General features: G+C 38.6%; 1 protein-coding gene across 2 annotated transcripts; it reads left to right on the plus strand.

Annotated features, from left to right (window-relative positions):
- Positions 1-1,720: 1,720 nt before the first annotated feature.
- On the plus strand, positions 1,721-26,531 carry LOC127421290 (nuclear pore complex protein Nup153-like). 2 transcript variants are annotated; one of them, XM_051664195.1, is made up of 22 exons: positions 1,721-1,829; positions 5,999-6,215; positions 9,339-9,623; positions 9,845-9,978; positions 12,817-12,945; positions 13,100-13,216; positions 13,414-13,458; positions 13,563-13,616; positions 14,382-14,522; positions 14,825-14,871; positions 15,010-15,130; positions 15,243-15,392; positions 15,545-15,643; positions 15,729-15,810; positions 15,897-15,995; positions 16,431-17,021; positions 19,117-19,314; positions 19,454-20,377; positions 20,587-20,919; positions 21,694-21,957; positions 24,545-24,722; positions 25,110-26,531. In XM_051664195.1, exons 1-22 carry the CDS (start codon positions 1,752-1,754, stop codon positions 25,198-25,200), a joined length of 4,377 nt encoding a protein of 1,458 aa, XP_051520155.1. In that variant the 5' UTR covers positions 1,721-1,751; the 3' UTR covers positions 25,201-26,531. The 2 variants fall into 2 exon arrangements, with proteins under 2 accessions (XP_051520155.1, XP_051520156.1); XM_051664196.1 differs by having other exon boundaries at positions 6,002-6,215.
- The last annotated feature ends 211 nt before the right edge of the window (positions 26,532-26,742 follow it).

Below are 26,742 nucleotides of genomic sequence, written 5' to 3' on the forward strand. Positions count from 1 at the left end.
TAAATCTTAAATACATTTTTTTGAGTGTGGACGTCCCAGTTTAGGAATATCAGAATTATTTTAGAAATCATGTGGCAATTTTCAAAGCTTTTCAAAGAAGCTGGCTTTTTAGAGCAGGCTCCAGTGAAAAGAGAAAAATCCAAAAGCGAAAAATAAAAGTAAAAATATGTTAAAGTAAGTAGGTGTATTATTTCCACAGTAATTAAAGTGTTCTTATACTGTAGTACTCAGCTTGACATTCCATGGAAAGTGAGTCAATGATCTACAGCAATACAAGACTGTAGGCATTCTCAAGATAACAGAAGCACAAGCCTAAGGCAGTGATAATCTATAGGTCATGTATCGGTTGCACACACAACCTATAATCCTACAATATCTTCCCTTTAGGGACTTGAGGGCATGTCTAATAGGTTGTTTTATTTAATACAATTACTCTTACAGATCATTGCAACAAACACTTCCATTTTTTTTAAAGACAAACAAATCAAGTTGAGGTCATACGCCATTGTAATGTAGCCAGTTAGTTTAATCAACACCCCAACATTTTTTAATTACAATTTTTTTCTCTTATTTGATTAAGGAAATTGGAAGTTAGCCTGTACTAGTAAATTCTTGAATTAAGTAGGCGTTTAAAGTGACAGTTCACCCAAAAATGAAAACTCTCTCATCATTTACTCACCCTCATGCCATCCCAGATTTGTGACTTTCTTTCTTTTCTGCAGAACACAAATAAAGATTTTTAGAAGAATATTTCAGCTCTGTAGGTACATTCAGTGCAATTGAATGGTGACCAGAACATTGAGGCTCCAAAAAGCACATAAAGGCAGCATTAAAGTAATCCATATGACTCCAGTGGTTGAATCCATGTCTTCAGAAGCGTTATGATAGGTGTGGGTGAGAAACAGATCAATATATAAGTCCTTTTTTACTATGAATCTCCACCTTTGACCAGCCCCAACCAGTAGTGGTGATATGCACGAAGAATGTGAATCGGCAAAAAACAAAAGAAGAATGTGGATGTGAAAGTGAGTACAAAAGGATATAAATAAATAAAATAGTACAAAAGGATATAAATATTGATCTGTTTCTCACCTACACCTACTACATTGCTTCTGAAGACATGGATTAAACCACTGGAGTCATATGGATTACTTTTATGCTGCCTTTATTGTGTTCAGCATAAGAATGGAAGTCATACACATCTGGGATGGCATGAGGGTGAGAAAATGATGAGAGAACTTTCATTTCTGGGTGAACTATCCCTTTAAATAAGCTGCTGGGCAAAATAAATATTCAATTATTTATAATCATAATCGAATTTATATTGATGTATTATTATTTTTAATAAAAACAATTTATTTATTTTTAATTGAATAAGTACAATATGTGTTGGCCAAAACAATGGTTTGATATGTTTGTATGTTATCTTTTACATTTTGTTTCATAAATGTTTTTGTGCTTCATAATGGTTTTATTGATTGGATTGGTCTGAAACCATAATAATAAGCCTTTAAAAGGCAGGTTCCATTGTGACATCTTACCCCACTTTAATATTTGAAACTGACTTTCAAACATCAACATGTTTTATTTATTTAGTCAAGACTGTCTGTACGAGCGTTGCCATTCCCTTCCGAACTACATTTCCCATATACGCCAGCTCCGCACTGGCTGATGGTATATTGGAAGGCTGCGGTGTGACAGCGGAGCTCCATCCGGCGAAGCGCTACTGAGCAGACTCAATCTAGTTAGCCATGGCGGCGACAGGAGGAGGGAAAATCAGATCAAGAAGATATCACATCACTTCAAAACCATACGCCAAGGGCAAACAGGTAAATAAAACGAAAATACAGTCACCACAATAGAGATTTTACAGCTCTTTAGTTCAAACCGGGGCGGCGCATTGGCGGCTGTTATTGTTTTTATGAACTAGGAGACATTTTGCGGCCTGTTTCAGGCCTGTTAACGCTCCTCCAGCACACGGTCCCTCCACTGTTACCACAATACCGCCAACTCGTTTGACTGAAGAGACGGAGCCGTTAAGTAAAGACAATTCGTGAAATGTGACGTCATAGAGGTGAAACTCGAACGTTTTTAAGCTTCTCACTCGCAGCCGCTTGAGCGCTTGTTTCAAACCGGTGTCGTTAGCCGTTAGCTGTTAGCTGTTGCTCCCGCCGGCGTCAAACTCAAATTCTTTTAATTTGATAAACCTAAGATCATTTTAATAACATTTAACTTGTTCACATGTTTGTGCTCTAAAGTTCAAGCTCCCTTGAGGGTAACATGAGCTTTAGAGCATTTTTGTCTATATTTTTTCGTATTTTACTGTGTATCATGTGTCTTTCTCTTGGTTTAATATATACTAGAAGAGTCCAGCCTGTTGTTAACATGCTTTGACTGAGCAGGAAAGTGCCGGCATTTAATGCGGCGGTGTTGCCTTCATGACCCGCTGAAGAATGGCGGGATGGGAGGGAGTGTGTGCGTGCCGTGGCGTGTTTTCAGAGGGATCTGTACATCTCTCTCTCTCTCTCTCTCTCACACACACACACACACACACACACACACACACACAGGGGAAACCCTGCACTAACATGCTGCTTTGTTTATGGAAGGTTACATGGTTCAGTGATTAACTCAGGTTCATGGATTTATGTGGTATGATGATCTACAGACAAACAATATCTTTGTTTTATTAGAAACTAGTAGTAATTTTCAACCGAAAGAAATCAAGAGTTATGTGTTGCTTTTATATCTAGCATTGTATGAACCAGAATATGAAAATCAATCTTTGCATCTTGCATGATATGCAAAGAGGTCCTACATTGTAGGCAAATTAAGTAGACTAGAGAAATACAAACATTATTGTTTCTAAACAGTTGCTTTAGAGCTGTCAACAATGACACAAGGTGTTATATTCAATGTTGAGCCCACCTAAATATAATGACAATGTTTCTTTGAAAGGCTAGACTTTCCATACATGTATTGCACAACTGTAGTTTTGGTAGTCTGTTCTGATTTCAAAAACGGTAATGTCAATAGTTGAGAACAAATGAAGTTAAATGTTACTGAGATTAATATTAGGAAAGACTAATGTAGACAAATATATAGGAAGACTATATATTAGTCTACATTATATTAGCTTTTATTCTTTGGTATTTAAGTTTATACCGGTTTAAACATTCCTACTGTATTCCTATTTCCTTTGATTTAGTGATTGCGATTCATTTCGATTTATACAATTTACATTGAAATACTTAATTGTGAGGATAAACTGTATGCCATATTCTTTATGAAGGCTACACATCCAAAACAAGCCTAGAACTGTTTCTGAATTACTTTTTAGTAATGATTTTTTTTTTTTTTTTAATCAGTAAATGAAGACAGTGCCTGAAGTTTTCACATTCTCTTAGAAGCATGAAGACAAAACTGTTATTCAAATAATACACACCGAAGCGAGCAACGGATTTGTCTGATCGCAATGCTCAGCCGTTGCAAAAACACGTTAAATGGACAATTAAATAGACCTGCACGGGTGTCTATAACTTTTTTACGATTAGTGAATTAACCCTTCTCTAAGCCCTGCCTTAAAACATTTCTGACCAATTCTGTCTTAGCAGCTGTTGCCGTCTGCCATTTCTCTGACAAGCGCTTGCTTTTTTCCAACGAGAGTCAATAAGAATAATGTGCTTTTGAGTAGTTTTAAGCACAATTTTATAGAAATGATCCAAAATGTTTTACAAATTGTTGTTGCTGGGTCACTTGTAATAGTGACACGAGATACCTACCTAGAGAGGATACACAGTGTTTTTCCTTTTTTTTTTATTTTTTTTTTTATCTTAAAATTAATATTGAAGCGCCTGGTAAGGATTAAACTGTGGCAGCACTCATTCCCAAATGAACATGTAAAATACAGCAAGAACACCTAGATTTGCTCCAAGGTAAATTAAAGCTAATAACTTCTTAATGGGTTTATCAACAATCAAGTAAACCAGGAAGACAAGTTAATTAATGTATGTATTGATTCAGGTCTTAGTAAATGCAATAGTAAATAAAGTGATCATAGTGAGTGTTATGAGACGTTTTAAGCAGCTCTGTTCAATGTTTTCAGTTGTGTACTCGCCATCAAATGACTCTTTTCTCTTTTCAAGTTAGCGATGCTGTGATAATAGCCTCAATTCTGATTCACAGTCTCCACAGTTTTCAATCAAATTACTATGTAATTTAACAGTTTCTTTAAAAAACAAACATCAGATAAATATGCTTTAAAATGCCATTTTTCATTCCAGCTCACGTAAGAAAATCAGTTTCATTTGAGAATATTTTGCCAAAAAGCTGTTTACTCCAATCTCTCATTCATTCCTATGGGAAGTTCTGCAAAGCTTGTCAAGAGCAAGTGATGGTAACCAAGAGGGGTGGAGCTTAGCGAAGGGTTAATTGTGGCAGCTGTTATTTTAACCTTGATTTGTTGGATTAATTGTGATTTTTATCACTAAATGATCGCTGCTGTTATACAATATGGTGCATTTATGAGGAAATTCAACCCCGTTTTGGTTGATTTGTCCATTTGTGTATCACCATACTGTGTTTCTCTGTTCACCAGCACTGTTACACAATGAATTGCACTAATTATGTGCATTAGAGATTATCAGCATATCCAGTGAAGCTCTGCTTTCTCTGGCTGAGAGTCATGCTTTCAGGTTTGTTGACTAGATTAGATGATGTCAGGCTGGAGAACTGTGAGGAAGGATGGTCTGCATTTTGACTGAAGTGCATGTTTTTGAAGGAGAAAGTGTAAGCGTTCCTGCACACTATGAAACTCTGCTTCTCTCTACAGATTTCTAGTAGTTTCAACTGGCCATGCTGACCTTGCATCGCACCATGTGTGCACTGTTGTCAGGAAGTAACTTTTGTTGCAACATTAAGCTCATGCTGGAGGCCCCAGCCATGCACACAGCTGGCGTAGAGTGTACATGCGTTTAGCGTTTCCTGGTTGTCTTGAACAACTACGCACTGCTTTTGATTTCAGTGCAAGACAGGAAGATTATTCATATTATTTTGCTCTCTGGCTGGCCTATATTTAAATCAAAAGTAGCTGTAAGCATTGAAGTCCTTTCATTTAGATTGTGCAATCCTGCCCGGCTTCTCTTCCACTGGGGCTAAATGGACTATTTAGCCTCTTCACCTGCCTGTGAGTCACATGCTTGCAGCATTCAGCCAAAGAGCCGATCTGTGGTGTTGCTTTATCCTATCCCTGGAGTTGTGTTAGAAAACAATAAGCCTGTAATGCTTGCACAGTGGTTTGGTCCCCAGGGACCCTCTTAGATGACAACTGAAGCTCTCAGATCCCTGCACTCTCTTGCTTTGGGGTCCAAACTGCATCCACAGTATATTAAATGGGGACACAAGTCCTTCTGTTAAGTCGTTTATTGATATTTAGGCTGTTATCTTTTCGTAGGTCTTGTTGGCCGCTGCACGCTTGGTTAGATAAGTTGAGGGTGCATGAATATGGTTATTGGGAAACACATTTTAGTCTTGAGTTTTGGAGAGCTTAAACACTTCCATCTGTCAAATTTTCACTGCTTTCACCCCACAGTGCCAAAGGTTTGGTTTGAGTTGGTCCATAGACATTGTTTGGATCCCTCCTTGAATGAAAATCTGGGGGATTTTTTTCGGCTGCAGATGAAAATCATCAGTCTTATTGCTTGAAAAAGTGATGGCACTCCTCAAGCTGCACAATTTGACCCATTCATATTTGTTAGCACAAAGGGTATTAAAGTTTGCTGAATACTTGGCACCACCAATTAGGTCATATAGCTTAATGAAATTTAAACCAGATTGTCTTCCAATGATTCTACTGAGGAGGTGAATTCTGCATTTGTACTGTTGTACTGCAGAAGCCTCTACCAGATCTGCATTGTTCATGAATTAAGGGTTCTATATGTTTGCTGTGGTGCTTTTTTGTATCTCTGTTTTATATGCTAATTATGTTCTTTCTGTCCAGCAGCAGCCAGGCCTGATCAGTCGAGTGACCGATACAGTGAAGAGCATAGTCCCCTCCTGGCTGCAGAAATACTTCAAAAATGGAGAAGTTGCAGAGGGTGAAGGAGCTGCAGTCGGTGTGGAGCAGAACAATGTGGCTCCTCCCCCCAATGGCAATGATGATGGTGCCCCACACCCAGATGGACGAGACTCTCCAGAGCCGAGCACAAGTAACACAGGTATTTTGTGTACATGCTGTCTTGCAGACGCACACAAGCTCTATTCCAAAACTTCATGAGCTTCCTCAGTCTGCTGTACACATGGGCTTCTATAGCCACTTTTCCACCATTGGGCCATGTTTAAGCACGGTACGGAATGGTTACAGTAGCATTTCCACTTGAGTACGGTTCGGCGCGTTTATAAACCGTTCTCGGCCCGGAATTCTCAGCACAGTTAGCTAACTGTAATGAACCGTGCTGGTGGGATGGCTTCAGTACGTGGCGACTCGTTTAGAGTATCTTCATGATATTATTATAATGGTTTAACTAGTATGTAGCCTACTTTTATTTTCTACAAGCCATTTTTGTCAGGGAAAGTAGATTACTTGCTCATTAAACATCAAAATATATATTCTCATGTACTATTTTCATATAATACTTATAGAATATTTTGTCAATAAATATCCTTTTTAGCTAGTCTGGGAACTTTTACTGTTCTGTGTGTTTGTGTCTGGTGGCATACACGAGCCCTCATGATGGAAAACCACTCTGCATTTTTCTCTTTGCTTTCCTTTTCACGTCATGGGTCGTGTCGTTTCTGTGAATTAGAGTAAAACCAGGGAAAATAGAACATGCAACCATCCTCCATAGTGCACTCGCTCCAATGTTTAGGCTGCCTCTCACGCTGTCACGGACGTTCTCCTGATTTCAACCCACCATAGTGGAAAAATAAATTGTAACTGCGCCAACTGGCCCGGATCGACACGGAATGGTACAAATTTGTGATGAGAGCTGTTTGGCCCGATGGTGGAAAAGCGGCTTATTTTTAATACGGCATTTTTACCAAAATTTAAGTTTGTAGGCAGCAACTCTGTTGATGTGCACTAGGGCTGGCCAATATGTAAAAAATATTTTTCCGATAATCACTTTTAAAAAATATTGCGATATACGGTTGTATTGTCAACCCCCCTGCCGAGGGTCGGTGAATATTTTTGCTTTATTGATTTTGCTTTAAAAATTAAATTCATTTATTGAAACATGAAAAACATAAAGGAAGTTTCTAAATTCAAAATGCACTTTAAACGAGAAAAGCAATAATATAACGAAGTGATCAAAAAATCTTATTTAACCACATCCCCAAAAATGTACCATCTCCAACGGCTCCATTTGCCATCACGCAAGCATCCGTCAATGACAACAGGTGGAAAATGACTAGTCTACAGATTAAGAACTAAAGACAATTATAAATGTAAAGATGATAATAATAATAATAATAATAAAGCCTAATAAATTCCCTTGTGTTCCCAAAATAATGCTGCCAAATGTGTGTTTTCGAATTTGTTTGTATTGCATTTTGTTAATACAGTCCATGCTGCTTAAAGAAAATGAAATAGAACTCAATTTTAGGTTCAAGGTGAACGTCTCATATTATTTTATGATTTAATAACTTTTTGTCTTTGTTTCTTGAATACAAGGATATATATTACTAAACCTGCAGAGTTGCGTTCACAATGCATGTTAACCGCGAACTGGTCCATGGAAATAAAGTGAACTAAATTCGCAGCACCTCCTGAGATGATCGGAGATCATATGCAGCATTGTCATAGACGTTATTATTCTTGCAAACAGTTTTCAGACTAATAAAATGGAGAAGAAAAAAAAAAGTGAAAACTCTTTACATGCGCATGTTCCACGAGACAGACTTGTGCTGCACACCTCTGAATAAACAGTGAATCAGACACGAGCATTGACGGCTTTTCTTTTGTCTGTTCTTAAAAATATAATAAAGTGTGTTTCTTCAGCGCATGTCTTTGTGACTAATAGCATTTCGTGTCATGTGTGACTCCGAGACGTTTTACAGGTTGCCCGCCTGTTGCAGGTAGATGAATAAAATTACTCGAATGAAATACACTTGGACGAGGAGCTTGCGAACTGGATTCAACCTCATCGCATTTGGCGGGTACTTGTTTCACACCCTGGCCAGTGTTTAATATAGCCTATTTGGTGACTTCCCAGATCCATGGTTTTGCCATTTCCAGATATTTTCGATCATTGTCTGTCAAATGAGTATCTCAATCGGCATCGGGATCTTTGTAAGATATCATTGATATCCGATAACATCGTACGATCGCCCAGCCCTAATGTGCACTTTCTGTGAGGAGCTCCGTTTGTGTGGCATGTGTGAGTAACCTAAAGATTTCGCTAACTCTCACAAATCATGCTAATGCCCTTTAAAGAGGCATTAAGGATTTGCTATTACTACTACTACTACTAATAGAGACCGAAGTTAGCTAAAGACCTTTATTTTCTAGACCAAATACAAAACGCACACATATTAGATGAAATGGCTAGGGGTGTGCCAATCTAAATTGGACGATCTTCATCTTAAACCTGTGATTGGCCATCGGCAGATCATGCCTAGCTTCAGGGCAGATCTTTTTTTATTGCTGTATGCGCGAAATCACACACTGCTACTCTAATGAATGAGCACTTGCTCAGCCCTCGAAGCATGACATTGCAGCCACTGTAGGGTGAGTTATTGGCAAATAACAGCATTCGCAAATGTATACTTTCAAACATGCTGTTATTTGAATGAATATGCCTTTATGTATGAATGATAAGGTGCCCATATTCAAGAAATATATTTTATAAAATTATATTAATATCATTAGTTTTTCATTATTTTGGTCTCATTTTTACTTTTTTTTTTTAAATATACAAAGTCCATGTATTATGTCTAGAAATTACGTGTACTTTATTGCATATATAAAGTGCTTGGTGTGTGTATACTGTGTATACTATGTAACATGTTTGTTGTTTAAATGTACTATTTACAAGTCTCTTTAAGACCAGCGGCAAGTGTTTGTTTTGGTCAAATGGCTTACAGCACCCTTGCTACAGTATGTTAGATTAGAGTTAAATGTTTCTTTTGTTGTTTTTGATAAATACTATAGAGAACAGAAAGGGTATTAAAAGAGACATAATTCAATGACAAATGGACTCCTCTTTGGACACACATTATACGGAAATAGTCAAAACTTTTACTCTCAGCATGCAGTGAAAACGTTGGCACTATGACGTGATGATGCAAAGGCAAACAAGTTCTGTGATTGGTATGTAATCATTTGTTGAATTAATTTTCAGAACCATCTACAAGCAGGGCATCACTGAACTTCCATGATGCTCTGTCAAGACCCCCACTCAATCGCACCCATCTGCAATTCCCCTCTCTTGATGGCTCTCCTGCACTAGAGGGCTCAAGTTTCCTTTTCTCACAGCCCTCCACATCTACAGCACCCTTTTCGGGAAGCCCTTTTGCTGTAACCTCCAACTTTTCCCTGGTGAAGGAGATCAAGGATTCCAGCTCCCAGCATGAGGATGACAACATCTCTACCACCAGTGGCTTTTCGTCACGTGCATCTGATAAAGGTAAGCAGCAGTGTTTATCGCTCAAGCAATTGATTAGAAGCATTGCATTTGTCTTTATCTTGTCAGACTTATTAGCCAATACATTTACTGGGCAAGGGCCACTTAAAAACACTACACTGAAACAATTGCTTGAATATATTTTTTTAATATAATCAGATTAGAGACTTTAGTTTTACAAAAGGTGTAGATAGAACTATGATCAGGGCTTAATCTTCTTACAGATGTGCCCACGTCAAAGACAGTGCCGCTCCTCTGGTCCCCAGAGACGGAACGCACCCACTCTGCATCACAGCTATCTCAGTCTGGCATCAAGAAACCAGCCTTCAACCTGTCAGTCTTTGGCACTTCCTCATCAGTAAGTGTTGTGTTGCACAATTTGGACAATAAGTCAGATTTTTTTTTTTTTTTTTTTTTTAAGATTGCAATTTCGATTTGAACTGCAATATGAGAAACCAAATTTTTTTTTTAATGTTTTGCCCATGTTTTGCCAGCCATAACAAGACTTTAGGTTCTCTTTAATAGTGCACACGAGTCCTCTCTTCAAAAAAAAAAAAAAAAACCCAAACTGACCTTTTTCACTTCAGCCAAAAATAAACAAATAAATAAAACAGTCTTCTTATTCATGTTTTACCTGTTCACTGTGTATGTGTTTTGGTCCAATATGTGATGGGGTGCCAGCCCACTATTTATCATTATGTTTTGGAACCCAGTGAACTTGAATATTATATTATTGTAATATTTTATTATTTTTATTATATAATAGTAATATATTTCTGTAATAAAAATTTTAACTTGCAATGGACATTGATATGCGATCCAGTTAAACCATGGAGCTCTTAACCGTCAAGCTTTTATATTGGCGGGTAACTGTATGAAGACATTTTGTATATGAGTTAACATCCATATCAACTGAATAATGTGTTCCTCATTGTAACATCTCTGTCCACAAAGACCCAGTGCCATGGGGTATATTAATTGTATATTTATTTACTTGTAGCAGCCAAACATATTTAGAATTACACAAGTGAAATTAAAGTGAATCTGGAGCTCTTTAAATACAACTCACTCAGTGCACGTCAGCATATGGAACCGAACACGGAGCACATCTGTTGCTCTGAGCATGAGGTGGAGTTGTGGAGCACAGAACCGCTGTGAAACACTGTATTAATGCGCTAATACAGATAGGACAGAGCAGCGCACATAAACTTTAAAAGAAAGCAGCGTGCGCACACTATTTATTTAAATCGCAGCCCTTTGCAGTTTAATAATCACAAGGTCATATCGTGATTTAGACTTTATTTTGATTAATTTTGCAGCCCTTCATATTCTTTGCTTTTACAGTGCATTCAGAAAGTATTTGGACCCCTTCAATTTTTTTTCTTCACATTTTAGGTTGCAGCTAAAATGGTTTAAATATTTTTTTTCACATCAATCTACACTCCATACCCCATAATGGCAAAGCAAAAAACAGATTTTTGATAACTGCAGATTTATTAAATAAAAAACTTAAACATCTCATTGACGTAAGTATTCAGACCCTTTGCTATGACACTTGAAATTTAGCTCGGGTGCATCCCATTTCTCTGGATCATCTTTGAGATGTTTCTACACTTTGATTGGAGTCCACCTGTGGCAAATTCAATTGATTGGACATGATTTGGAAAGGCAAACACCTGTCTATAAGGTATCACAGCTGAAAATGCATATCAGAGCAAAACCAATCCATGAGGTCAAAGGAACAGACAGGACAGGATTGTGTCAAGGCACAGATCTGGGAAAGGCTACAAAAACATTTCGGCTGCATTGAAGCTTCCCAAGAGCATGGTGGCCTCCATAATTCTTAAATGGAAGAAGTTTGGAACAACTAGGACTCTTTCTAGAGCTGGCCGCCTGCCCAAACTGAGCAATATGGGGAGAAGAGCCTTGGTAAGAGAGGTGACCAAGAACCCGATGGTCACTCTGGTTGAGCTCCAGAGATCATGTGTGGAGATAAGAGAAACTTGAAGGACAGCCATCACTGCAAAACTCCACCGATCTGGGCTTTATGGCAGAGTGGCCAGATGGAAGCCTCTCCTCTGTGCAAGACACATGAAAGCCTGCTTGGAATTTGCAAAAAAGCATCTAAAGGACTCTCAGACTGAGAAACAAAATTCTCTGGTCTGATGAAACGAAGATTGAACTGTTTGGCCTCAATTCCAAGCATCATGTCTGGAGGAAGCCAGGCACCGCTCATCACCTGCGCAATACCATCCCAACGGTGAAGCATGGTGGTGGTAGCATCATGCTGTGTGGGTGTTTTTCAGCGGCAGGGACTGGGGGACTGGTCAGGGTTGAAGGAAAGCTGAACGCAGCAAAATACAGAGATATCCTTAATAAAAACCTGGTCCAGAGCACTCGGGACCTCAGGCTGGGCTAAAGGTTCACCATCCAACAGGACAATGGCTCTAAGCACACTGCCAAGACAACGCAAGAGTGGCTTAGGGACAACTCTGTGAATGTCCTGGAGTGGACCAGCGAGAGCCCAGACTTGAACCCAATCGAACATCTCTGGAGAGACCTGAAAATGGCTGTCCACCGACGGTCCCCATCCAACCTGACAGAGCTTGAGAGAATCTGCAGAGAAAAATGGCTGAAAATCCCCAAATCCAGGTGTGCAAAGCTTGTCGCATCATACCCAAATAGACTTGAGGCTGTAATTGCTTCCAAAGGTGCTTCAACTGAGTACTGAGATAAGGGTCTAAATGCTTATGTCAATGTGATGGTTCAGTTTTTTTTTCTTTTTAATAAATATGCAAAGTTATCAAAAATCTGTTTTTTGCTTTGTCAGTATGGGGTATGGAGTGTAGATTGAAGTGGAAAAAAAAATTAAAGCATTTTAGCATGAGGCTGCAACAAAATAATGAAAAAGAAATTAAGGGGTCTGAATACTTTCTGAATGCACTGTATTTTCTCTTGTTTTCTCATGTCAGGGCAGGGGTGATGGATTATTTTCATTCATCACTTGTACATACAAATGACTGCAAAATTTGAGCGCTGAGTAATCAGCACATATCGATACACTAAAGTATTCTGTACTTAATTTGACGATGAAGGTGTTCCTTTAAGGTAAGGAATATACAACTTTTGCAATGTCACCTCTACACTCATGGAGAACAGAAATAAAGATTGCTTTTATACGTGTGCTCTCTTGTAGTCAGTGTTAAATAGTTCAGTGCTGAACTCCAGTCAGTTGGGGAATTCGCCCTTCTACCCAGGAAAGACCACATATGGAGGAGCTGCTGCGATCAGAACAGCTCGTACACGTCCTGCTACCCCTTACCAGGTCTGCACAATCATGTCAATGTTAAACTCTGAAATGTGAATAAATAAGCATAACTTTGCAAAATATATTGTTTGTTACATTATCAGTCGAAATGCATGTGTTGGTTTCAGTCCCTCTTTTGACTGATGCAGCATTCTGGTCTTTGGTTCCTCAGCCTCCAGTTAGGAGACAGATAAAAGCAAAGCCAGCTGGAGCTCAACCTTGTGGAGTAACCAGTGCTACAGCTAGACGCATCCTTCAGTCCCTGGAACGCATGTCCAGCCCTCTTGCTGTGAGTACACAGACTGTGCTCACTCATCTAGATTCCACATTTTAATACTCAGCATATTGGTGGGAAAAGGGAATAAAAAAATGTCAGTTGAGAAAACACTTCTGTTCCTGTCAAATCATTGCTAACTGAATGAAAAATGGCATTACATTTTGGCAAAAATAATATACTTCATTAACTTGTTATTGTTACCTTTTCAGGATGCAAAAAGAATTCCATCTACAGTTTCTTCACCTTTGTCAACAGTAAGTGCAATATCAGTTTTACATTGCAACATTGTCAAGTTGTCTTCAATTAAGTTCTTTTCAAGTCACTACAGTTTTTGAAAGTTAATTGTTTTATCTTTCAGTCACTGAATCACACAGACCTTGACATTTCAAATTTCCAGTCGAAGAGGAAAAGGGTAAGTGTATCTTTAAAAAAATAAAGTGTCTTAAAACGTGAACACTACCACAGCCATTAAAGATTCATGTGTCCACGCCACGGAGTGCCCGTTAAAAGGAGTAGAAGGGCTTGTCCTTTGTTTTAAAAAGAGAGATCATAGATGTATAGCTGACCTAGAGTAGTTCCTTGTTGTTGATTCTTACTGCCTAAAACTAATTCTGTGCCTTAGTATGTCTTGTAAAATTGGCAACATTCACTTTTGCTTGTGCTGATTGTTAACAACTGTGGCAGCTGGCCTCTAATCCCAAACAATATCCTCATTCATCAAGCACCAGCAGCCTAAAGTCTATATAACCATTTGTGACAGATGTCCCTAGTCCAATATATCCTGAGCTGTGAGCATGTTCAAGTTTGCACTCTTACACATCACAGTAAATAGATGCTTGTATTTACAAAATCCATGAGTTAACATTGTAACACTAGTAGGATTCAGAGATTGTTTTAGATATGCATATAGATGTTTAGTTCAAGAAAAACTCAAAATTGTAAACCAAATATTTATGGCACTATACCTGTATGGCACTAGGTCAAATGCAAACTAATACAGTAAAACTCAACAAGAACTTTTCCAAAAACCTTGTTGGATGGCAAGAGGAGCACAGGGAACGTGTGAGGGCTAAACAAAAGCTGCCAAAATTCAAAATAAGGGTTATTGCAAATTCTACAAGAAGCTTGGGAAAATATTTGTTTTTATTAATTGAGATGTTGCTCCATTTACTTACAGCTGGAGTCATCAGTCCCTCCTGTGCAGAAGCTGGTGGTCCCAGCAGCTGCTGCAGTGTCTGGTAACCGTTCGATGTCCTTCAGACCATCACTCACCCCAGGTGGAGTTAACAGAGTCTTCGAAAAAACCAACAGAGAGAATGTGAGTACAATATTCAACCCATTGTACACTGTATAATTTTAACACACCTACTTCAAAGAGCAGAAAGCAGATATTTTTTGATGCACCCCTTTTAATTAATTAAATAGAATACTTTTTTGTGTTAAAATTAGTTTAAAAAAAAACTAAAATACACAGAACACCTTCAAAACAGAATTTAAATTAATTCTATACATGAAATACATTGAAAGTGCAAAAAATCAAGTGGATTATAGCAAACACATCTGTAATTTGAGCTCTTCACTGTAACAGTGAGCTAAATGACTTTTCTCTTCCTTTTGCAGCCTGCAAGACAATCCCCTCCAATTTCAGATCAGGCTCCCCCTCCCAGGTAAGAATGTTTTCATGGTTGTTTGAGTTATGTCTGATAGCCTAAAAGAGAAGATAATCACACATTATGGTTAAGCTTTTCTTGCCTCAGTAATCTTTGTAAACTGTGCCATCATCTCCTAAACTCCTGTGTCCCCAGCACGAGCAGTTTGTCCTACCCCTTGTCCAGCACCCCAGCGGCCAGCAGCTCTGGTTCAGGAGGGGGCAAAATGAAGAGAGAAAGGACCGCAAGACCTTCTACCAAACGACTTGATGATGAGGTCAGAGACTGTGGGCCAAACGCTTTGGACAGAACTTTGAAAATTTGAATCTGGAGTGGTTCATCACAATAGTTTGATACTGCTGTTCTCACATAGGCTGTTCTCCTTTCAGGTTGCTGAAGAACCAGACTTGCCTCCGGCCTCACTCCCCAGTAATTTCACATTGCCCTCCTTTAGTTTCTCCTCTCCTCCTCCCACCTTCTCACTGACCTCCAGCACAACACCACTTACAACTGTCTCTAAAGGTCCTGCAGCAAACAAGGTAGGTGTTGACTGTTTCAAGTGTCTTCTCAGCAAACTGACTGAGGCTCTTATGGAGCAAATATGTTGAACAATATTTTGCACAAAATATATAGGCAATTATTTCTAACACAACTGATTTCTAAACTTTTTTTTGTTGTTGTTGTTAATCAGGAGCCAGCTGCACCATCCTCACCCCCATCTGTCCCCTTCACGTTTTCTTCACCTTTTGTTAAGGCAACAGCTGCCAGTCCTCCATCTTTTTCTCCATCAGTAAGTCTCCTCAGTACTTTTTGTGCCTTATACATTTAACACAAAAACAAGCATCAATAGAATTATTATTTTTTCCCTTATACAGTCTGGATTCACCTTCAGTGCACCTACCATGAAAACAGGACTCTCTTTCTCCAACGGGAATATCACCCCAACAGTAGTGCCAGGTATGGCTTGTTTTGCCAAGCAGATGAGTTCTAATTTGAGGTCAGTTAATAGAGTCCGCCTCATTTCTTTCCTGCATGTTTTGCAGTCAAATCAGCTGCCAGTGAAGAAAAGGAGATTGAAGAACCCTTCAAACCTGCAAAAGTCTTAAAACAGGGCAGTGTGCTGGATATACTGAAGGGACCTGGTAAGATTTGCTCTTCTTGTCATTTAAATCTTGTTTGTTAACGGAATGGTTCACCCAAAAATGAAAATTGTCATTTATTCCCCTGATGGAGTTCCAAACATGTGGCTCACTGACTTTTGTGGAACACAAAAGGATATATTAGGCAGAATGTTGGCCTCAGTCACCGTTCACTTTCATTGCAATTTTTAATTTTTTTTCCCCTCCATACAGCAAAAGTGAACGATGTCAAAGGCTAACATTCTGCCTGACATCTCATTTGTGTTCCACAGAAGAAAGTCATACGGGTTTGGAACAACATGAGTGCGAGTAACTGAAGACAATTTTCATTTTTGGGTAAACTGTCCCTTTAATGCATTGAAAATTTAAGGTTTGAAAGGATTTGCCCTGAAAACATGTTTCTTTTGCATGCGTTTGTTTGCTTTTTCTATTCTGTAGGATTTTCGTCCCCTTCTCAGAGCTCAGCTGACAAACCCTTACAGACCGCATCATTGACGCAGAGTACAACCTCTGCTCCTCTTTCTGGTTTTGGTGATAAATTTAGACCTCCTGCAGGATCATGGAGCTGCGGCACTTGCCTGTTGCAAAACAAGTCCTCAGACAATAAATGTGTGGCTTGTCTCGCACCACAACCCATTACAGACTCTAAATTGGACAGTAAACCTGCTAAGACCTCTGCAAGCATCAGTTCTCTCTTTGCCCCTCCAGCTGGTAGCTGGGAATGTGACACATGTCTGGTCAGCAACAAACCAGAAGTGGTTAAATGCGTAGCTTGTGACACAGCCAAACCTGGGACTGGAGTAAAATCCAGCCTGACTCTACCGGCTCTCTCTGAGACCACATCCACGCCCTTTGCTGCCCCTTCAGCCTCCTCTATAACCACTGTGAGCACCACTTCTACAGCAACTGGACTGTTAGGGTTTGGGGACAAATTTAAGAAACCACAGGGGGCTTGGGATTGTGATGTGTGCTGTGTTCAAAACAAGGCGCAGGATGTGAAATGTGTTGCCTGTCAGACCCCTAAACCAGGTAAGTTTCCAGTGTTGCTGTTTTTTTTATTTTTATTTTTTTTTTTTTTTTGAGTGAGTAAAAACACAATGTGTCAAAGCAGCAAAGAATAATCACAACAGCATTCTGATATATGTCTGTTTGTTCTTCTTAATGGCATTCAGAAAAAGCTGTTTTTGTATGCTCTTTATGAAATGAAAGCAGGGAGAAATTAAACTTCTGCAGTGGGGCTGCTCAGTAATGGTGAAAAATTAGTTATTTTGCTCTACAATTATTAATCATGATTATTGTCATTTTTTATTAGGGATGCACAATTTAGACAAAAAAAAAAAATCACTTGCTTGGCACTGCCTAGATATCAGAATAAGAATGAGCTTTATTGCTAAGTGTGCTCATGTACACAAGGAATTATTTCTGGTGATAGGAGAAACAAGCAAGTGCACACAGAACATTACAGTATATATCAATACTAAAAGAACAACAAACAAAAAAAAAAAATATATATATATATATATAATGCATTAAACTGCAGCTCTCATGCTGAACAAGATGTTAAACCTACAAACTAGTAAATCATTTATTTTTTTATTTAAAATTAAGTAATGTTTTGCCCAAGCTTTACTGACAATATAAGAGTTTAATCTGTATGGTGTTTGCTCTTGAGTCCTCTAAGAGATTTTTTTTATTTTGTATTATTATTAGGGCTGTGAATTGATTAAAAAAAAAAAAAAAAAAAACTAATCACACATTTTTCTGCGATTAATTGTGATTAAATTATGGTACACGATACATTACAACAAACATTTAAAAAAAATAATCAAATATATTTACTTTATACTTTGTCTCAAAGAACTTGCAATACATTTAGTCATTTATTTTAATTATTAAAATATGTACATTTTAAAATGTCTTTTTTGTTTTTGGTTAGACACATTTTTACAGGTATTACTCTTTTTTATACAAGTATATGTGTACATGCCATAAAATCAGTGGACAATTACAATTTGGTCAATCTTCTGGGGTTTTCCAGTTTACTTTTTTTTTTTTTTTTAATAATAGGATCAAATGGGCAGATTCAATTCATATCAAACTTTATTGGCAAGAGAAACTAAAATGTACATTGCCAATGCATACTTAGACACTATACATACAGATATAAAATATATTGAATGCTGAAGTTTAATTTGCTGAAGTTTAAAATCTCAAAACTATTGTTTTCTCTGGCTGCTGTTCAGTCTCTACAAGGATACCTGACAGCAGCTTGCTGAACGGAAAGGTCCTTCTCACACATACGCAGGGTCTCTCTTGGGCAGTTTTGCTTTTGAAACGGGTTCAGATGAAAGTGAGTGTTTACGCACAATGCGAAGAGATACATCAGCTTGCCTTATCGCTTGCTCACTTGCGGATGAAGAATCATCATTCTCTGTACAGTAAATCCGCTCTGTGTTTATTATGCCTGGGATGTGCACTGCTACTCACAATCAATTTCTTTGAGGATGTGCAGTTGAGCCAAGCAAGTACCTCCTGAAAATGTATTTATGCCAGTGTTGGCCACAGAAAGTGGGGAAAAACAGTGAAGTTTTGCCCATTGTACAAAAGTACCTGGATTTGTTCCTGGCAGACAGCAGATACCGTAACCCCGCCCCCACCCTAATCAGAGCCTGTAAGGCTGAGTAGCCTGCCAGGAAAAACTCGATATACCTTTCTCCTATCGCTTGAAGTTTCAGGAAGTAAAAAAAAAAAATTATACTGCATACAATTTTTTATGTGTTAAGCAAAAAATATTAATTGCAGAAATTAACATGTTAAATTTCCCAGCCCTAATTATTATTATTGTTAATGTTATGACCTATTTTTGAAATCTATACTGTTTTGCTTGTTTCACACTGAAGCTCCAATCTGGAATGTACATGCTTGTGAAATTTAGAATGTACAGATGAAAACAGTAAACTGTTTAGTAATTTTGACCATGTGGATGATGTGAGTTTACAGTTAAAACTGAGAGGGGAAAAATTAAGTCCTAGTATTATCTGGCCTGATTTTCTGATATTGGACACAAAGTTACTAATGCCAATAATTGCTGATTCTGAAATGGGTAGTGTTTGTGGTATTACAGGAGCTGTAGCCACACTGGCCCCAACTCCTGCCTCTGCACCTGCAAGCACTGCTGCACCTTTGTTAGGTTTCGGAGACAAGTTCAAGAAACCTGAAGGGAGCTGGGATTGTGAGGTGTGCTGTGTTCAGAATAAGGCAGAGGACCAGAAGTGTGTGGCCTGCCAGTCAGCAAAACCAGGAGCTAAAGTAGAATCCAAAGGTAATGTGCATTGCAATCATATTTCCAGATGTCATTTCAGGCTTTTTGTGCAAGGTTCAGCTTTAGAGAACTATTGGGAAGAACTCTTTCAATTGTACGTTGTAAAATGCTGATGACCTGTATTCCTGTTGTGTTTCAGGTTTTAGTTCTTTTGGCATTCAGTCCAACAGTACAGACTCGAGCTCATGTGGTTTCAAGTTTGGTACCGGCTCTATGGACTCAACCTCTGCTGGACTAAAGTTTGGGGGCACTTTTTCAGATTCTTCCAACACAGGAGGATTTAAATTTGGATTGGGGTCCTCTGGTGACTCCACCTCAAATTCAGGATCCTTCAAATTTGGAGTCTCTTCCTCAGATGCCTCTTCTGGTGGCATCAAACTTGTTAGTACCTCCTCAGAAACCACAGCAGCAAGCACAAGTTCAACAGGGGGCTTTAATTTTGGTAGTTCTTTGACCACAACTCTTGCATCAACAAATGAAGAGAAGGTGGCTGAGTCTCAGGATTCTAGTGCGGGATTTAAATTTGGTGGCAGTGGTGGAATCACTTTTGGCTCTGAAAACTCTGGATTTTCATTTGGAGCTAAACCTATTGAGAAAACAAGTTCCAATTCATCATTTAGTTTCTCAGTGCCTGAGTCCAAGGCAAAGAAGGATGATGCTCCTGCTCCCTCAGAAACCGTTTCAACCACCACCACAACAACAGCAGCAAACACCATCACCACCACAACAACAGCAGCAAACACCATCCCTGATTTTGGCAAAGTAACTGAATCTTCTCCATCTGCCCCAAAGTTTAGGGGACCAGCAGCTAAAGAGCCAACACGGGTGACGTCTCCCTTCACCTTTGGAAAACCAGAAGAGAAAAAGGATGCCTCCATGCCCTCTGTTACGTTCTTATTCAATTCTGCCAAGGACGCTGAGAAATCAACAGCATCCTTGGGCTTCTCTTTCAGCAAGTTGGACCCTCCAAAAGATCTTCACAAGACTACATTTGCATTTGGTAAACCTGCTGAATCAACAGAACCCCCAAAGCCATCGTTCGGTTTTGGACAGAGTGTGGCAGGTAAGTGAGACCAGGTGTTTAGTGCTTTTTCTTAAAGTGATAGTGTACCCAAAAGTAGTCATTTTATCACCCTAATGTTGTTTCAAAACCATATGACAGTCTTATGTAACACAAAATAAGATGTTAGGAAGTTTGTTCATGTTATTCACCATTCACTTTCATTGCCATTCATTTTTAGTTGCAAAGTTTGACTCTTATGTACTTTCCAGACACTACTGCTCTAAAGCCAGCTTTTGGCTTCATGGCCAACTCTTCAAGCACCCCTGCTTCCTCCAGCTCCACCCCCAGCCTTTTTGGCACCCCCACTACTTCTTCCCTGGTCCCCAACCCTGCTCCAACAAGTACCTTTATATTTGGTCAAAATTCCTCCTCTGAACCTGCCCCAGCAAAGACTTTTGTGTTTGGACAGCAGCAGGACAGCCAGCCAGCACCTTCTGTTGCACCTACCACAGCACAACCTTTCCAATTCGGCTCAGGCTCAAACTCGGCCGCCCCTGCTTTCACCTTTGGTGCTGCTGCGTCCTCCACGCCAGCCTCTGCTGGTTAGTTTACCACCAAATATCCCATTCTGTCTTAAATGCTTCTGAGCTTTGAGTTAACAAAAGGATGTCATAACATTTACAGAGTTTCCATGGTCATTGAAAATAGTCTTTTTTTATCTTTTTTTACTTTTCTGGGACTTCAAATCACAGTCTTAAAAGTTAAGGAAAGTTCTAAGAAAATGTAGATATTTATAGTTAAGCTCTGCTCTAAAATATTGCAAAATTTAGATGTTGCTCTTGCATACACACCATAGTGATGTCAGATTTGTGAATGAATCATTCAGACCAATTTGTGAACCAGGTCAATTGATTCATTGCTAATAACCAACTCTAAAGAATGATTCATTAGTGAATTGGTCTAAATTTGAACGATTTTTAAACATCAATATGAAGTAATCACCAATGATTGGTAAGGTCATGGAGATTCATTGGTCAAAAAGCATGAAACATAGTTCTGGTAAAAAAAATAAAAATAATGGGGCCTGGGTAGCTCAGTGGTAAAATACGCTGGCTACCACCAGCTAGTTCGCTAGTTCGAATCCCAGGGTGTGCTGAGTGACTCCAGCCAGGTCTCCTAAGCAAATAACAAAATTGTAATTACAAATTGGCCCAATATAATGGCCCAATATTGGCCCAACCAAATATATATATATATATAATATATATATATATATATATATATATATATATATATATATATTTTTTTTTTTTTTTTTATATATATATGAATATGACAATGACTTCTGTGTTTTATGGTACTTTTGTCTCTTTCAGCTCCTGCTTCCTCTGCCAACCATTCCCCATTTGTCTTCAGTTCTGCCACACCCTCATCTGGCTTTGGCACTGGGCAGACCCCCATCTTTGGACAGGGAACGTCTCAGAGCAGTGCTCCTGTGTTTGGGTTAGCAGCACCTTCATTTCCAGCCACAGCCTCCCCAGCCCCTGCCTTTGGAGCCAAGCCCAGTTCTGCCCATGTATTTGGCCAGCAAGCCAACCCTACATCTACATTTGGATCTGCTGCTGCCTCCACAGGCCAAGGTCAGTGTCCCTGCCCTTGTTGTCTTGAAATGAAGAGAATTTCTTGGGCTCTTACTGAGAATCTCTATAGACATACCACTGTTGTTCTGTTCCTTGCACTAACCTTTAGAAACTTTTGTGTGATGCTTTAATTGTGATTTACATAAGCAGAATTTGCATAGTACCTTTTCAAAAGAATTCAATTAACCGGTTAATGTTTTAAAATTTTAAATCTAGAAGATGGCTTTTTAGGTTGTAATGGGATGGGAATCAACAGGGACCTGACCATATGATGATACATTGTTATATGGGTCATGTTACGATAATGTTGCCATATCTGTTTAGTTATTCAAAATTCTGATATTGTATTTTTTACAGCTTCTTGTTTCACCTTTATCTGCTTTAGACACTGGTGCTTAGCAGAGCTATATTCTTTACTTGTTATGAGTGTGAGTTTTGTTGAAAGAAGTAAATGATAGCCCTTTTCCACGACATGGTTCGTGTCCACGACAAAAGCTTGCTGGTCTCAATGCAGGAACCGATTACGTCAGGGGGTGAAGGGCGGTATAATGTTTTGTCACCAAAGTTTTCCCAAACAACAACAGTAGCTACCATCTGCAGCAAAGAGTACTTTGCTCTATAACAACAATAAAAAATAAAAAAAAAGCACTCACTTGCGATATGATCTTTACGGAGATCCGAGATAAACTAGAGAGATCGCAAAGGGAAAAAAAATTGTCTATGAGAAGATACAGCACGAAATGAAGCACGTCGGGTTCAACTGGACAATTGACTAAATCAAACAAATTGAAAAACACTTAAGAGAGTGCAAGGACCTAAACAAAAGCGGTAGTCGACAGAGCAACAATGTTTTGGACTAGGACACTGACCAGCTTGCTATCTAACTGGGGCATTGAATTTAGTCAGTCACACTCGAGGTAAATGAAATGCTGGTGTACTCTGCAGTTGATCTCAGTAAGTTATTATATTTGCCAACTTTGTTAGCTTTCCATATACTGTTGTTATCTTATTTTGTGGGTTGTTTTGTTCTGAAAGGCGATTTTTGACCAGCTACTCGCTAAGTTTGGCAGATCACGGCTATCTGTCAAGATAAGCGGTGGGATTCTCAAGACGTAAACATAATATTATATGCTATGGCAAAAATCCAAATAATTTTGGATTATCACTGCACCAATGTTGTTAATGATTCCACTGTTACAGTTTACAGAACTTAGCAAGTTAAGCCATAGTTCATACAAAATAATACATTACCTGTTGTCTTTAGCGTAGATGTCGCCTCTGAAAATCTGGAGCAATGTAATAACGTTGGATTGCATTACTCCGTATGTTTAAAGGTGCAACGTAACAATTTTCATGTAATATTTGCCTTTTTCTTTTGCCAATTTGTGAACGGCTTGTAACGCAACTTAAAAAATGAGCCCTTCCCGGACTTCCTAGTTTGCCTATTAAAGCCTGTAGACTGATTTTCATGCGAAGGGAGTGGGTCGCTTTTGCCGGGAAAATCCAAAGGATGTGACGTTTATGCATGCTCCCGAGAGTCTTGCCTCAGACAATAGCATCTCTTCCGCTATTCAACAGCGACAAAAAACTGCAACACTAGGCAACGTTATCTTGATCTTGCCTGCTAACGCTGATGAATTGCAAGCTACCTTGCTTCGTAACTTTCAAATAATTTCAACGATCTTCTCTTTATACTAAAAGTCAGGTATACAGGATAAATTTAAGCAAATACACTGGTTTCTTATTCGTAGTACAACATATGACATACAAAACTTACAATAGTGCAACATAAGTGCAGTGCAACAGTAAACTGTAATTTATAGTTCGGTAGTATGTAGCTGTATGTGTGTATCAGTATGCTATGTTGGCAAAGTAGTTTTAGTTTAGTCTCAAAGTTTGTAGTAAAACAATCATAACTGTGTAATTTTAATTATGCTACCTCATCTGTCAGCATGATGCCGGTGGATCATGTTCAGTCTCTTTGTACGTTACGTCATTGTTTTTGGCTGATGCTCACTCGCGTCTCTATGGATGTAGCTGGCAGCAGTTCACTGAACGGCCACAGGTGTCATTAATAACAAGGTTTCTGAATCTTACATACTGCACCTTTAAATATGTCCTCAAAAACGAGAGCAAAAGCTGTGATGAGCCACGTATGTTTGTAGGCAGGTGAGGTAGCTGCGTGAAACTATCTAGTCCGTTACGTCATTGTTCAGTTCTCTAGTCAGAGGAAAAGCGTGGCCAGTTTCTGAAAGGCTCCAGATTGCCCTGGCCGTGAACCAGCAGAGCACAGGCTCTGCACGAGAACCATCGGCATTTTTGTGGAAAATGTACGAGTGTACTTTTTAGACCTAATGCTATGGTACTTTTCGCCTTCTCTCAGACTTGGCCTTGGATAGTGGTCAATCTAAGTTCCCCCCAAAAAATTATGTGAATTTATTATTATTTTTTTAAATAAATTATAGATTCTGTGCATGAGAATATTGGTACAATTGCAAAACTTCTCTGTCCATCATGATATCCAGTAAAACCACCCAAGCGCCTTGTAGTTGTTTGCATAACTCTATTAACTGTCATCCCTTGACAGGAGGGTTTCAGTTTGGAAGCACTGGTGGGTTTGGATCATCAGGGAGCAGCAGTGGTGTGTTTGCTTTTGCCGCTGGATCAGCAGCTCCAGCAACACCTGCGGCCAGTCCAGCCATGTCCACCCTAAATGCTCCCACTGGAGGATTCAGCTTTGGTCAGAGCCCTACCTTTAATATTGGGTAAGACATAAATCACACAGTACTATGACAGGTCTGAGAAATATTTGAAAATTAATGCAATTTCAAGTACTATGTTTGTTGGCCATTAAATGGCTGTCAAGTTTTCCTCAACCTTTAATGATTTAAATGAGTTTGATGTGCCATTAAAACACTAACTTTCAGAAGAAATTGCTTATTCCATACATACAATTTTCATGGGGACGTCTTACAAAAGAACCTCCGAGAAAGAAGAAAAAAAAAAACATATTGTGACGCTTTTAGAATGTCTTTCTATAATTAATACTTTTTTTCAATTGTTTTGAATGGTTCTTAATTGATGCAACTACAAGATGCTTTTGCTACAAATCTGAAAATTCAGTCTAAAAATGTGACCAATTCCCTTAACAGGTCAGCAAAGAGTCCATTCCCCCCAACACCATCTGGACAGAATTCAATTGCCGGACGCAAAATCAAAACTGCTGTTCGACGCAGGAAATAGATGTTGTAATGGATTTCCCTGATTCAGACTGCCTTCTAATGGGACAAACACTGAAGTAATTAGTATTTTGAGCATGGTGCTGTGAAAGCTCATAGTTCCGGGGAATTTGTTTTGCTATTATTGAAGAAACTGAATGGGGGAACACTGGCCTACACAGAGAACTTAACCAAGACTTCAAGATGCAAAATAACACATTACAATCAAGCAAGAACCTTTTACTTTCTTAAATAATCTTCTCACCATCTGCATTGTGTGCAGGATTTGCTTTTTCATGTTTTGTAAGTAAAACAAGAATTTAAAAAAGTTGCTCTGAAGAATAAGTATCGATGGGTTGCTTATGCTTGGGTTGACTTAATATGGCAGAGAGAGTGACCTAGTTGCTGAATCTACAGAAGAGTGCATTGTTTCTTTGTACTGAATGACCTGTGTTTTCCTGTGCGCAGGTTATGTTTGTGTGGTTTCTTTGTATGTGCCGAACTGTGTTTGATGTAAAAATTGTAGCCTGAGTGCTGTCTTATGTGAGAAGCAAAATGAATGTTTTAAGGAGGCAGAGTGATGGTGAGGACCACTCCCCTCCGCTGCAGAGATATGCAGGCAAGGAAGATAAAGGAAGTCCTGAATTCTTCTCCTTAGATCTTCTCTAAATCTGTAGTTCCAAATCTGTTCACATTCATCTTGAACACTTTATATTCTTATTTCCTTTCTCTTTTTTTTTGTCTACCCTCTCAATCTGATACCAACTTTTCTTCCACTATCAATTCTTTTACTGTCCTCTCATCCTTCAACTTGTGCTTCGGAATCAATTAATTGGCCTTTGAATATTATTAAAAAAATTGTAAATAGTGACTTTTTTTTTAATCTAAGTTGTTAAACCAGCTTTTTTTTTTTTTTCTTCAGTGTTCTGTCTTTTAGAAATTATTATGTAAAGCCCTTAATTCAAAGTTGCTCAAATCCATTTAAAAATTAACTTAAATGCAAATTGGGGATCCTTTGAAGACTAAAGGAGTATTGGCTTTTCTGATCCACTTTTGTTTGGACCAAAACCAGTATTGTAAAAAGTGTTAAGTATATATTTTTCTATGACTTGTTTAAATGGACTTAGGGTGACTTTGGATAGTAAGGACGTCTACTTAATTTTAAAGCCATGATAGTTATTATTGGCTGAGTGATAAATAAACCATGGGTAATTGCCATCAATAAAACTGGAGTGGCAAGTGTCTTTTTTGTACTCTTGCATCATATAATGTAGATGTTTGTGCCTTCTGTGATTACAGTACTAAGCAAGAATTACAGATGGTCATTAGTGTAACCAGCATACTTCACTTTATCGGTCTGCTTCAGTAGCCAGTTAGCATAGGGAAGTCCCAACACTGTAACTTAATAAAAATTTTTTTAAAAAAAACACTCATTCTGAACACAACTGTGTGTCAAAGGATTAGTATAAATTCTAAATCCATCTTGGAAATGGTTTGTGTATGAGCTGGTAATACTACCAATAATGTAAGTGTAATAAGTCTCTTCCATCTTAGTTATTTGCTAAAT

The sequence above is a fragment of the Myxocyprinus asiaticus genome, chromosome 30, assembly GCF_019703515.2.
Source record: "Myxocyprinus asiaticus isolate MX2 ecotype Aquarium Trade chromosome 30, UBuf_Myxa_2, whole genome shotgun sequence".
Taxonomy (NCBI): Eukaryota; Metazoa; Chordata; class Actinopteri; order Cypriniformes; family Catostomidae; genus Myxocyprinus; species Myxocyprinus asiaticus.

Bases quoted from the DNA above. Each gene is read 5' to 3' on its own strand.
- LOC127421290 (XM_051664195.1), top strand. From the start codon at position 1,752: ATGGCGGCGACAGGAGGAGGGAAAATCAGATCAAGAAGATATCACATC. The intron at 12,946-13,099 runs GTCTGCACAATC...TTGGTTCCTCAG, and splicing joins GTCCTGCTACCCCTTACCAG to CCTCCAGTTAGGAGACAGAT. The intron at 13,617-14,381 runs GTAAGTGTATCT...ATTTACTTACAG, and splicing joins TCCAGTCGAAGAGGAAAAGG to CTGGAGTCATCAGTCCCTCC.